Source organism: Canis lupus, chromosome 21, assembly GCF_011100685.1.
Source record: "Canis lupus familiaris isolate Mischka breed German Shepherd chromosome 21, alternate assembly UU_Cfam_GSD_1.0, whole genome shotgun sequence".
In the NCBI taxonomy this organism is placed as follows: domain Eukaryota; kingdom Metazoa; phylum Chordata; class Mammalia; order Carnivora; family Canidae; genus Canis; species Canis lupus.
The window spans coordinates 30,102,573-30,114,784 of NC_049242.1; the positions used below are offsets into that span (position 1 = coordinate 30,102,573).

At 50.3% G+C, this 12,212-nt stretch overlaps 1 protein-coding gene across 3 annotated transcripts; it reads left to right on the forward strand.

Annotated features, from left to right (window-relative positions):
• The first annotated feature begins 964 nt into the window (after positions 1 to 964).
• Positions 965 to 11,684, forward strand: CCKBR (cholecystokinin B receptor). 3 transcript variants are annotated; one of them, XM_038568884.1, is made up of 7 exons: positions 979 to 1,115; positions 2,069 to 2,181; positions 5,517 to 5,604; positions 9,310 to 9,561; positions 9,711 to 9,963; positions 10,230 to 10,396; positions 10,528 to 11,684. In XM_038568884.1, exons 3-7 carry the CDS (start codon positions 5,592 to 5,594, stop codon positions 11,064 to 11,066), a joined length of 1,224 nt encoding a protein of 407 aa, XP_038424812.1. In that variant the 5' UTR covers positions 979 to 1,115; positions 2,069 to 2,181; positions 5,517 to 5,591; the 3' UTR covers positions 11,067 to 11,684. The 3 variants fall into 3 exon arrangements, with proteins under 3 accessions (XP_038424810.1, XP_038424811.1, XP_038424812.1); XM_038568883.1 differs by lacking the exon at positions 2,069 to 2,181 and having other exon boundaries at positions 976 to 1,115; XM_038568882.1 differs by lacking the exons at positions 2,069 to 2,181; positions 5,517 to 5,604 and having other exon boundaries at positions 965 to 1,115.
• Positions 11,685 to 12,212: the final 528 nt, after the last annotated feature.

Here is a 12,212-nt window from a genome sequence, read left to right on the forward strand (position 1 = left end):
TTGGAACCAAGCCCCACCATCAGCGCCCCCCCTCCCCCGTTCATTCTAAGCTGTTCTCACTGCTACCCAGGCGGCCCTGACCCCCAAGTCAGACTCTTCCTCCGCGCAGCCTTTTTGCGAGCCAAGATTGCCCGAGGACAAGTGCTGCCCGCCAACACCCCCGCACACACCCCGCCCCGCCGGCGTCCTTGCCCCGGGGCGGAGGGTTCCTTGGGAGCCTGGGTGTTGCGCCCCAAGATAGGAGGCGGAGGGTGTGGGGGCAGATGCAGGGGCAGATGCAGGGGCCGCCCCAGCCCCTTGCGAAGAGATTCAGGGAACTATGAGAGCGATAGTGTCACGGTCACTGGGGCCACTGCGGCACAGGACAGTAACCCGCGGCTGATGCCACCGTGTTAAGTGCCACCTCCACGTCCCCTGACCCACCAGGGGGAAATGCCGGATCCCACGGCAGCCGCGCCCTAACTCCTCTTACCCTCTCCCCCCCCCGCACCTCCCTCTCCGCCACCCCTCCATCCACCCGTAACCCCCACCGCTACCCTCGCCCATACACGCGCGCACACACACACGCACGCACACACACGCACACACACGCACACACACGCACACTCCCAAGAATTCCACCGAGGGACGGTGGCGAAGGGGAGTGGGCGGGAAGGAAATCTCTAGGAGAAAACCGGGGAGCCCGGGGAGGGGGCGAGCCTGAAGGCCATCGGGGGGCGGGGAGCGCGAGTCCCGAGCGTGGGAGGGGGGCGGGGAGTCACCTGGCGGGACCGCGGCGGCCGAGCCCGGCGGGGAGGCGAGCCTAGGCGGGGCGCGCAGAGGAGGAGCGGCGGGGCAGGGGCCAGGGCTGGGGGCGGGGACCAGGCGGGGCGGGAGCCTCCGCCCGAGCCGCGGCGCGAGCAGGTGGAGCCGCAGCGGGAGCCCGCCCGGCCGAGCGGAGGGAGGCGGTGGCTGGGCCGGGGCCATGGAGCTGCTAAAGCTGAACCGGAGCGCGCAGGGGTCCGGAGCCGGGCCGGGGGCTTCCCTGTGCCGCGCGGGGGGCGCCCTCCTCAACAGCAGCGGTGCGGGCAATCTCAGCTGCGAGCCGCCTCGCCTCCGCGGAGCCGGGACACGAGGTGGGTGCCCCCCTAAACCCCCTCCGCCAGCTCCTTCTCGCTGCACCCCACACCGGTAGAGGCCCCCACTGCCTCCCCGGACGCCTACACCATCCCCTCAGTACTCCCTCGGTCCCCAAACAGCCCCCCCGACACTTCTGCCCCCCCCCACCCCCCCGCCCGTGCCCTCCCCAGCTCATTAAAAACTCCATCACAGCTTCACACCACCTGATGGGAGCCCCCTCACACCCGGGGCTCCCGGCCGCACCCAACACAGAGCCCCCTTCTAGGCACAGACGGTCAGGGGGCAAGGACCTCCTCTTCCCTCCAGGTCTCTCTTCCTTTTAAATCCAGTTCACAGAGCCACAATGGGGAAGGAAAGAAAAGAAAAGAAGGCAAGACTGGGGAAAGAAGAGGGTTGGAGGAGGGAGGGAGCACTCTGGAAGGCTTAAATGGGAAGTCAGTTATAATCTCCTGTGTCCCCCACCCCAACCCCCAGCCTCACCAGAAGAGAGCCTCAAACCTGAGTTAGGCTGGACATGGGGGGCTGCTCCCTAGAGCTGCCTGTCTCCATTTCACTCCTCAAATCCTCCAGCCTCCCAAGGTGGAATTCTAATCAAGACTCTGTCCCCTCTCTCTTCTGTCTCCCAGGCCCTTCCAAGGCCCCTCTCCAACCTGCCTCTCTTTAGGTCTCATCTTCTTACAGCCTGGCTTGGCCCTTCATCTCCTATCCATTGTGCCACCATCTCTTCCCCACCCCCAGTGGTTCCACTTACTCAGTCCCCAAAATGACTTTCACTCCTCCCACGGGCCAACAGCCGCATTTTGTTGATAACCCAGCTCACAATATATGTTTTCCCTTCCTAAACCTTTTCTTTCCTTAAATGTCTCCTGAACACCTGCTGTTGTAGTTGAGCAAGTGCTGGGGACATAGGGATGAAACAGACCCAGTCTAGACCCTCTTCTGTCCACAGTCAAGTGCAAAGGGAGACAAACCAGTGAGAAAATAACAACGTGAGAAGTCCCAGGAGAGGGTCTGAATTGTGGGCATCCAAAGGAGATGGAAACCAAGAACTTCATAGACGAGGTGAACCTGGGAGCTCGGTCTTGAAGTCAGCCTCCTGAGAAGTAACTGAATAAAAATTAAAAAGATGAAGGAAAGCCAAACAAGTGAAGGGGCAGGAATGGCATAAAATAAAATAAAATAAAATAAAATAAAATAAAATAAAATAAATAAAAAACCAGCATTCTAAGCCGAGGAACAATATGATTAAGTGCCCAAAGTTTAAATCTATGGCACTTTCGTTCGCTGTGTCAGTTTCTGAGTGCCTGAAACATACAGTATAAGAGAGGGAAAATGAGCACTCGGGATGAAGACCAGAGTTTATGGTCTAGAGGGTTTATGAAGAGCCTCATAGACCAGGCTAAGGAGTGGGGATTTTTTTTTAAAGATTTTATTTATTTATTTGAGAGAATGAGCACGAGCCAGGGGGAGGAGCAAAGGGAGAGGGAGAAGCAGACTCCCCTCTGAGTAGGGAGCCAGTGCTACCAACCTGGGGCTCAATCCCAAGACCCTGGGATCATGACCTGAACTGAAAGCAGATACTTAACCCACTGAGTTGCCAAGGTACCCCAGGAGTGTGGATTTTTTATTATGAGGGTAATGGCAACTACTGAAAGGCTCCACAGTACAGCCAGGATTAGTTCTATAGTGTAGAGGATGGACTGGAGTACAAGATAGGAAAGGTGGGGGCTTGGGACGCCTGGGTGGCTCAGTGGTTAATCGCCTGCCTTCAACCCAGGGCGTGATCCTGGAGTCCTAGGATCGAATCCTGTATCGGACTCCCTGCATGGAGCCTGCCTCTCTCTGCCTGTGTCTCTGCCTCTCTTTCTCTGTCTCTCATGAATAAATTAATAAAAATCTTTTTAAAAAATGAAAGTGGGGGCTGGGGGGACACTTTAGAAGGCTACTATATTACTCTGGTGAAAGATGATGGGGGCTTAGACTAAGGTATTCACAGTGGGGATGGAGAGAAGTGGGTGGATTTGAGAAGCACTTCTGGAAGGAATCAACAGAATTTGGTGATTCATTGGAAATGGAGAGGGAGGAAGAGGTCAGGGGATGACATCTAGGTCTCTGGCTTGGACAAATAGATTAATGTTGGTGCTATATCATGAAGAAAACAAAGGAACAGAAACAAGTTTGAAGGAGAAGATTATAAATTCAGCTTGGAACCCACTGAGTTTAAATGCTGGTGAGATGCCCAGGTGTGGTTAACCAGTGAACTGTTGAATCTGGTCAGGATCTTAGGGGAGAGGTATCAGCTGAAAATACAGATTTAAAATGTCTTTGCCTACAGGAGTTAATGGAAGCCACGGGAATAGATAAAATCATACAAAGATTATATAGGATAAAAAGAAAAGAGGTCCTGGGGCAGAACCCCAAAGGAAATTGATATTTTTTTTCAAGATTTTATTTATTTATTCATGAGAGACACAGAGAGAGAGAGAGAGAGAGAGAGAGAGAGAGAGGCAGAGACACAGGCAGAGGGAGAAGCAGGCTCCATGCAGGGAGTCTGACGTGGGACTTGATCCCAGGTCTCCAGGATCAGACCCTGGGCCAAAGGTGGCACTAAACCGCTGAGCCACCCGGGCTGCCCAGGAGATTGATGAAAAGGCAAAGGAAGGAGAGTTCATGACGAAGCCATCAAAGAGATAAGAAGGCAAGGAAAAGAGTTCAAGCAGGGTGGGATACATGATGTCAAATGCTGCTGACGTAAGTCAATACGGACAGAACAGCATCCTTCAGATCCAGTAAGGAGGAAGTCCTAACAAGGAGGAGTAATGGGTGTTAAGGCCTGACTTATAGTAGGTTGAGGTTTGGGACAGTGGGGAAGGGGATTATGAGAAGTGAACCAGGTATGTAGACAAGACTTCTGGAAGAAATAGGATAGTGTCTAGAAATAGCACGGAGTTGAGGAATGTTGTGTGTAGTAAGGGAATTGTCTTTGTGTGTGTGTGTGTGTGTGTGTGTGTGTGTGTGTACACAGTAAAGGCACGAGTCTTTTTAAAATGTTGATGAAGAATGGGCCGAGAGAGAGAGGCTGAAGGTGTAGCAGAGAGCAGGGATAGTCATCAGAGCAGGGGACCCTGAGAAAGCAGAACATGAAGTGATTCAGAGCACAGGTGCAAGAATTGCCCTTCCTCATCTGGATGTTGTCGTCTACACAGAACTGTATGTTACCCAGGCAGTTACCCACGAAGACCCTTAGCCACTCACTCGGATATTACCCCCACAGATGCATGTTAGCCAGGCTCACTCCAGTGTTACCAGTAGAAATGTGGATGTTACCCACATTAGTCTTATATGTTATCCACACAGACCTGAGTGCTAATGTTCACTTGGATGCTATCCACAGAACAGCAGCTGTCACCCACAGTTACTTTAACATTGCCCACAGACATTTAGATGTCAGTCATCCATCAAACACACTTGCTTTCATTTTATTATCCACACATAGATATTGCCCGTGCTCACTTAAGCAACCTTTTCCAGATATTACTCATAAAATCATAGATGTTACCCTCATATGTTCAGATATTCCACAAAGACTCAAATATTACCTGTGTTCGCTCAGGTACTCAGTTATTTTACTCAGTCATATTAGTATCTCACTTAACACCTTAACATGTTAACATCTCACGTCCATACCCACTTAAACATAGCCCACACATACTTGGATATTACTTCTGCTTTCTCAGCTACTACCATCATCACTTAGATATTCCCCCAATTACATTCAGACCTCTGAATGTAATCCATGTTTCCTGAAAGCTGTTATCTACAAAATGAGATGTTATCCACAAACATATCTACAGATACTACCTCTGCTCACTCAGATGTTACAATTGCTCTTGCTCACTTCAGCAGCACCTATACTAAAATTGGAACAAATGTTACAGCACTTGCTCAGATATTATCTAAATCTACATGTAACCCACACTCAATCAGGCATTGCCTACAGACACATAGCTGTTACCCACCTCAGACCTTGTCCACAAAAATAAGCATTACTCTCACCCACCCAGATATTATCTCAAAAACTAGTTTTATCCAATTTTCACTCTGATATTGCCTATACATCCTTCTATACTATTCCTGCTCCCTCAGGTAGTGCCCATTAACATTCAGATATCCCCATTTTCCCAGCTATTACCCATAATCAGTTGGATGCTATCCACGCTCACCACAGCATTACCTTGACATCTGTGTTCATGAGTGACCGGATCCAGTATACCTGTGGAAGGTAGGATTTGAGGAATCAGCAGCTTCAGTGTTATTTCTTATAAAGTACTGATTTTTGTTTTATGGCACATTATCTGGGTTTTTGTGCTCATACTTCTCTGTCATCATCTGGACAGAACAAATGCAGATCCTCTAGACCCCAGAAGCAGAAATGAACTGCCAAAGTCTTTTGAATTCCCTGGCTCAGCAGGATGATGCCCACAGGTAATCAAGGCACTCATATTCAAAAAATGCCTCTCCCATTCTTCTACCCCTACATTAAGTTCCTAGTTGTTGGGGATCCCTGGGTGGTGCAGTGGTTTAGCTCCTGCCTTTGGCCCAGGGCGTGATCCTGGAGACCCGGGATCGAATCCCACATCGGACTCCCAGTGCATGGAGCCTGCTTCTCCCTCTGCCTGTATCTCTGCCTCTCTCTCTCTCTCTCTCTCTCTGTGACTATCATAAATTTAAAAAAAAAAAAGTTCCTAGTTGTTGAAGCCACTGTGATCACTCCCGTTGCACCATACAAATGCACACGGATGCATACACGTAGACAGAAACACACACACAAATCTTCATTCCAGTTGCTTTTTTGTGACTTTTGAGAAAACGAATAGATATTTATTTATTTATGTATTTATTTACTTACTTACTTAAGTAGGTTCCATGTCTAGCATGGAGCCACAGGACTTGAATTCATGACCCTGAGATCAAGACCTGAACTGAAATCAAGAGTCAGATGCTTAACAGACCGAGTCACCCAGGCACCCACTAATAGATTATTTTTACAGTAGTTTCAGATTTACAGAAAAAAATGAATGGAAAGCACAGGAAGTTCTCTGTCTCTCTCTCTCTCACACACACACACTCATTCCCCTATTTTTAATATCTTATATTAATACAATACATTTGTTACAATTGATAACCCAGTATTGATATATTATTAGCGAAATTCCATAGTTTACATTAGGGTTCATTCTTTTTGTTATATATTCTATGGGTTTTAACAAATATATAATAACATCTATCTACCTTAGTACCATACAGAACAGTTTCACTGCCCTAAAAACCCTGTGATCTACCTTTTCATCTTTCCCTCCCTCTCCCCAGACTTCTAGCTCTAAGATTTTTTTTTTCACATCTCCTAACTGTTCAACAGTAAAGACTAGGAAAGATAGTGGTGGCTGGAAATAAGGGAATGCCCAGCAAAACAAAAAAGTGATGGGCAATTTTACTGAGACTCTAGTTTTTTGGAGTCCCCATGCAGATTGAGAACTTCATAAAAGTGGGCATAGTTTCATCTTTGCTCCACCAACTTCAGGGATATACATGGGATACATCTGTTGGATGAATGAATGAGAAATGTGCTTTCCATACTCAGAGTGCTATACCAACTTGAATTGTGGTTATTGATTCCAAAACTAGTTAAAGGGGTGCCTGGGTTGCTCAGTTGGTTACGGGGCCGGCTCTTGATTTCAGCTCAGGTCATGATCTCAGGGTCTTGGGATCAAGCCCCACATCAGGTTTCCTACTCAGGCTGCTTGAGATTTTCTTTCCTTCTCCTTCTGCTCCTCCCCCATTCTCTCTCTCTCTCTCATATAAATAAATAAAACTTTTTTGAAAAAAGAACTAGTTGAAAAGAGACATGCAGAGGAGGATCTGAGAAAAATTGATAGAACTAGAGAGATTAAGGAAAGGGTGGGGGGAGAAGAGACACAAAATGTGCAGGATAGACTACCAGCTCTTTTTCTGGGTCCAAGGACCTCTCTGACAGAGCTCTCCCTCCTAGATGTTCTTTATTTACACACACACACACACACACACACACACACACATCAAATTTGCTACACATAAGCCTTCCTTGCAGAGAGGGAGACATGTGTCTCCAGAGAAACAGAGGCAGGCAGAGAGAAGGGGGCATCCTGGAGCTTTAGAGGCACAGAGGGGAAGCAAGAATGGGGAAGGACAAAGCAGGTGCATTTGTGTGGAAAGTGACAGAGATTCATTCAAAATTCATTAGCCAGCATGTGTGAACATGGGCACATGTTTTATGGGCAGGGCATTATGCTAAATGCTAGGGATAAGCTGAAGAACAAGATGGGCTTTGCCCCTGTCGTCAAGAAGCTCACAGTCCAGTGGAGGAGATAGAGGGCTAAACATAATACAGTGAGCAATGCCACCCTGGAGTACAGAGAGGCAGAAGGAGGCACTGAGATGGAGATTTGATTGGGAGAAGGAGGCAGCATGATGAATGACAGAGGGGTGAGGAAGTAGTAGGAGGCAAAGCATTTTAGAGATCTGGAGACTGGGCTGCCATTCTGATTCAGCAGCACCTTACTTGGCTGTGTGATCTGAGCAAGTAATGTTTCTGCTGGGTTCTGTTCAGGAATCTCTTGTAAATAGCATTCACTAGATGCCTACACCCATTTCAAATAAATTGGTTATTGTTATGAAAACAGTTAAATTCAGAGCCTAAGGCAAAAGTCAATGTATGGGACTGCAGAAGGGGGTTGCCCCTCTGGGCCCTTCCGTCCCCCACAACCTTGAAGGCTCTGTCCTTGCCCTCTCTCCCTTCAAGCTCTGGTCTTCCTCATGCTGAGGCCGTGGTTTGGGTGACTGAGACCAGTTTAATTCAATTCAATTTTCCTTTGATCTGCCTGGCTGTGATATAGAGACCCAAAGACGAATCCATCCCCCAATAGACAATGACACAAATGAATGGGGTCAGCCCTCTGTCTCGCCCAGCAACACTAGTGTTCCTCCTGTGAGCTCCTACAGCACTTTGTATAATCCTCAACTTCACTCCTTATCACACTGTGTGGCAATTATCTGTTTATATATCCAAGTTTCCCTCTACGCTGTGAGCTTTCACATGGCAGAGAATTTGTCATGTTCATCTCTTTGTCCCCAGCGCCTAGCACAAAGGGAGTCCTCTGTAAATGTTTGTTGAGTGAGAATGAATGTTTGGAGATAATTAAAATACAAGGCAGAAAAGAAAAAGCATTCTAATAGATATGTAAGGAACATGCATGGGTCAGAGGAAGAGGAGATTAGCTCCAAATGAGGTGTCTAGAAAAGCCTTACAAAAGGGGGGGCAGTTAATCTGAATCTTGGAGGGCAGTGGTGATTAAGAATTTACCAGATACAGGAAACAAGTTTGTGATGGGGGGAGGGTATTAGTGGGGCTGGTGAAAGAACATTCCAGGCTGAGAAATCAATGTTAGCAAGGGGGGGAAGGCATGAGCATGCTTGAAGCCTTCAAGAAACTGAGTCATCCAGTGGCTTAAGTGGGTGCATTGCAAGAGGAGGAGGGAGGTGGAAGAGGACAGTTGGCAGAGAATATGGAAAACATGCAGAGGGTTGCAGACAGAACAGAGCAGGTAAAGGGGTTGTTGTTGTTGTTGTTGTTGTTGTTGTTGTTGTTTTAGACAAGTAGGACATGACCTCACCTGTGTTTCAAAAGGTAATGGGGTGGTCAACAGTGTCAAATGCTACAGGGGGAACAAGTAGAACAGTCTGAGAAGAGAACTTTGGATTTGGCAGTTAAAGCTTCATGATCTTGGGGAGAAATGTCCAAATGGTGATGGAGGAGATAGATAGGGCACTGGACTGTCATGGACTGAGGGGTGAATGAGAAGATGTAAATAGCCCTTTCAAGAAGTTTAGCTGTAAAGAGAAACAAGAATTAGGAACAAAGCTTGAAAAGAGACAGACTTTCTCAAGAAGAGGAGGAGGCAAGCCAATTTCCCTAAGCCTCAATGGGTTAGCAGCCTGAAGGAGTCAAGTTCACCATCCACTGCGTGGGAGGAGGTGCTCCTGGGATGCAGAGGGATCTGGCTGGGTAGTAGAGGTGGGGAATGAGTGGGCTTGGAGGGTCTGGCTGAGTGGGACCCAGACTCCCTGCTGCCACCTCTTCCTTTTCCTACCCAGAATTGGAGCTGGCCATTAGGGTCACCCTTTATGCAGTGATCTTTCTGATGAGTGTTGGAGGAAATGTGCTCATCATCGTGGTCCTGGGACTGAGTCGCCGGCTGAGGACTGTCACCAACGCCTTCCTGCTCTCACTGGCAGTCAGCGACCTCCTGCTGGCTGTGGCTTGCATGCCCTTCACCCTCCTGCCCAATCTCATGGGCACGTTCATCTTTGGCACAGTCGTCTGTAAGGCAGTTTCCTACCTCATGGGTAGGTGAGACACCCCCCCCCCCCCCCGCCTCCTATCCTAAAGTCCTTGGCGTACATGGGGATCTTTCCCAGTGGGGCCTGAGAAAATCACACTGGTTGAGTGTGTAATACAAGTTTCCTAGGTGACCCCTTCCTCTTCCCTTGTTTAGGGGTGTCTGTGAGTGTGTCCACACTAAGCCTTGTGGCCATCGCCCTGGAGCGATACAGCGCCATCTGCCGGCCGCTACAAGCACGCGTGTGGCAGACGCGTTCCCATGCGGCTCGTGTGATCATCGCCACTTGGATGCTCTCTGGACTGCTCATGGTGCCCTACCCGGTGTACACCGCCGTACAGCCCGCAGGAGGGGCCCGGGCGCTGCAGTGCGTGCATCGTTGGCCCAGTGCGCGTGTCCGCCAAACCTGGTGAGGGTGCCCATTACCTATTCCTGGGAATTCCTTTCTCCATCTCCATCAGGGGTTTACTCCCATTCCCCAGAATCTTCCTCCAATTCCCTTTCCGCACCCACCACCCTGGAATTCCCATGTGGGGCTGCTCCCCAGTTCTCCAGCCCTTTCCAGCCGCACGCCAAAAAACCACTTCCTCCTCAGGGGCCTGGTCCCCAGCGCTAGAAACAAGCCCTGGCTCTTCCTCCATCTGTGATCATAGGTGTGATCTGCTCTGTCTCCAGGTCGGTACTGCTGCTCCTGCTTTTGTTCTTCGTCCCAGGCGTGGTTATGGCTGTGGCCTACGGGCTCATCTCCCGCGAGCTCTACTTAGGGCTTCGCTTCGACGAGGACAGCGACAGCGAAAGCCGAGTCCGAAGCCAAGGAGGGCTGCGGGGTGGGGCGGGACCAGGTGGGTGAGATCCAGCCTTGGGAAGGGGCGGGGCCCAGAGTGGGTGGACCAGAAAGGAGCGGGGGGGGGGGGGGGGGGGGTTGGGGGCGGAGAGGACGCAGCCGGCTCTGACCCCCCGGCTCTGTGCTCAGGTCCTGCCCCCCCCAATGGGAGTTGCCGGCCGGAGGGCGGGCTGGCTGGCGAGGACGGCGACGGCTGCTACGTGCAGCTTCCGCGCTCGCGTCAGACCCTGGAGCTGTCCGCGCTGACCGCGCCCACTCCTGGGCCCGGAGGTGGCCCCCGGCCCTACCAGGCCAAGCTGTTGGCCAAGAAGCGCGTGGTGCGGATGCTGCTGGTGATCGTCGTGCTTTTTTTCCTGTGTTGGTTGCCACTGTATAGTGCCAACACGTGGCGTGCCTTCGACAGCTCTGGTGCACACCGCGCACTTTCAGGAGCGCCAATCTCTTTCATCCACTTGCTGAGCTACGCCTCAGCCTGCGTCAACCCCCTGGTCTACTGCTTCATGCACCGTCGCTTCCGCCAGGCCTGCCTTGAGACGTGTGCCCGCTGCTGCCCCAGGCCTCCACGAGCTCGCCCCCGGCCCCTTCCAGACGAGGACCCTCCCACCCCTTCCATTGCTTCACTGTCCAGACTGAGCTACACCACCATCAGCACGCTAGGGCCTGGCTGAGGGGTAGGGGGAGAGTGGAGGCTGAGACGGGACACACCCATTCCTACAGGCAGGGACCCACCCAGACACACAAGAGAGGTAGATCCACTGACAAAGGAGACTACACCCCAAAGCATGGACTAATCCCAAAGCACACACAAACACACACATATACACAAGTGGCTTACTTGACACAAAAGAAACAAACCAGACTCCCACACAGGAAATAAAGCACACTGTTGATAGGGAACTGAGCCTGGCACATGGAAACATGGCCCTGACCTTAGACACACACACACAGCATCCCTAGCAGTGGACTATCCATACATAGTGGAAACTCTAAGAGAATCTGGGCTGCCTCTCATATACACATAGTAATGGCACTGATTCTTTAGGGCTCTGGAGCCTGGCACAGTACTGACTCCTGAGATGCTCCAGAGTGCCCCCAGTTTGACCTCACAGTGCCCTTCCCCATTTCAGCACTGAAAATATTAACTAGCCTAATCTCACACCTCCCTGACCAACAGCCTATTTTGCACTGAAAAGGCCCTTAATTCGTTTCCAGTTAAATAGTATGGCCCTGCCCCTCATCCCTCACCCAAACTCAAGAAATAAAAATGACTTGGCTTCCTTCCTGAACTTCCTTTCTGGACTTTTTCTGGGGGGCAGGTGAGGGGCGCAGGATTTTGTAGACTCTTCCCAGTCAGGTCTCTCTTTTCGCTGCTCACTCTTGTGCATGACCTCCTGCCAAAAAGCCCACAGTCTGAGGCTCAATGGGGATTGGGTATTCTCCTGGGTTGTCATCCTGGACCCACGTAAAGGCCAGGGTCATACACAGTAGCTGGGGATGGGGATGGGGGTGGGAAGTCAGATATCCATGATTCATCACGATTCCTCAGCACATTCTCCTGAAATAGTGTCATTGCTATATTAATAGATACTAAAATTTTATTGAAATGATAAGAGGAAGCACTGTATAAAAAGACTCAGTTTGCAACACCAGGGTTCAGATCATGATAGCTATACAGAAGCTAAAGAGTGGGGCCTCTTTAATGCACTCTTCTCTGGTGTCAGAATCTGGCCAAGCTTCTGCCCCATGGAATCATCTTTACTGGCCAGCAACAAAGGGGGGAGGCAAATGCTGGATCCGAATAGGAGGAGTCCCAG

Coding starts and splice junctions, on each gene's coding strand:
- CCKBR (XM_038568882.1), top strand. CDS start 965: ATGGAGCTGCTAAAGCTGAACCGGAGCGCGCAGGGGTCCGGAGCCGGG. Junction 1,116..9,309: donor CCGCGGAGCCGGGACACGAG/GTGGGTGCCCCC, acceptor TTTCCTACCCAG/AATTGGAGCTGGCCATTAGG. Junction 10,397..10,527: donor GCGGGGTGGGGCGGGACCAG/GTGGGTGAGATC, acceptor CTCTGTGCTCAG/GTCCTGCCCCCCCCAATGGG.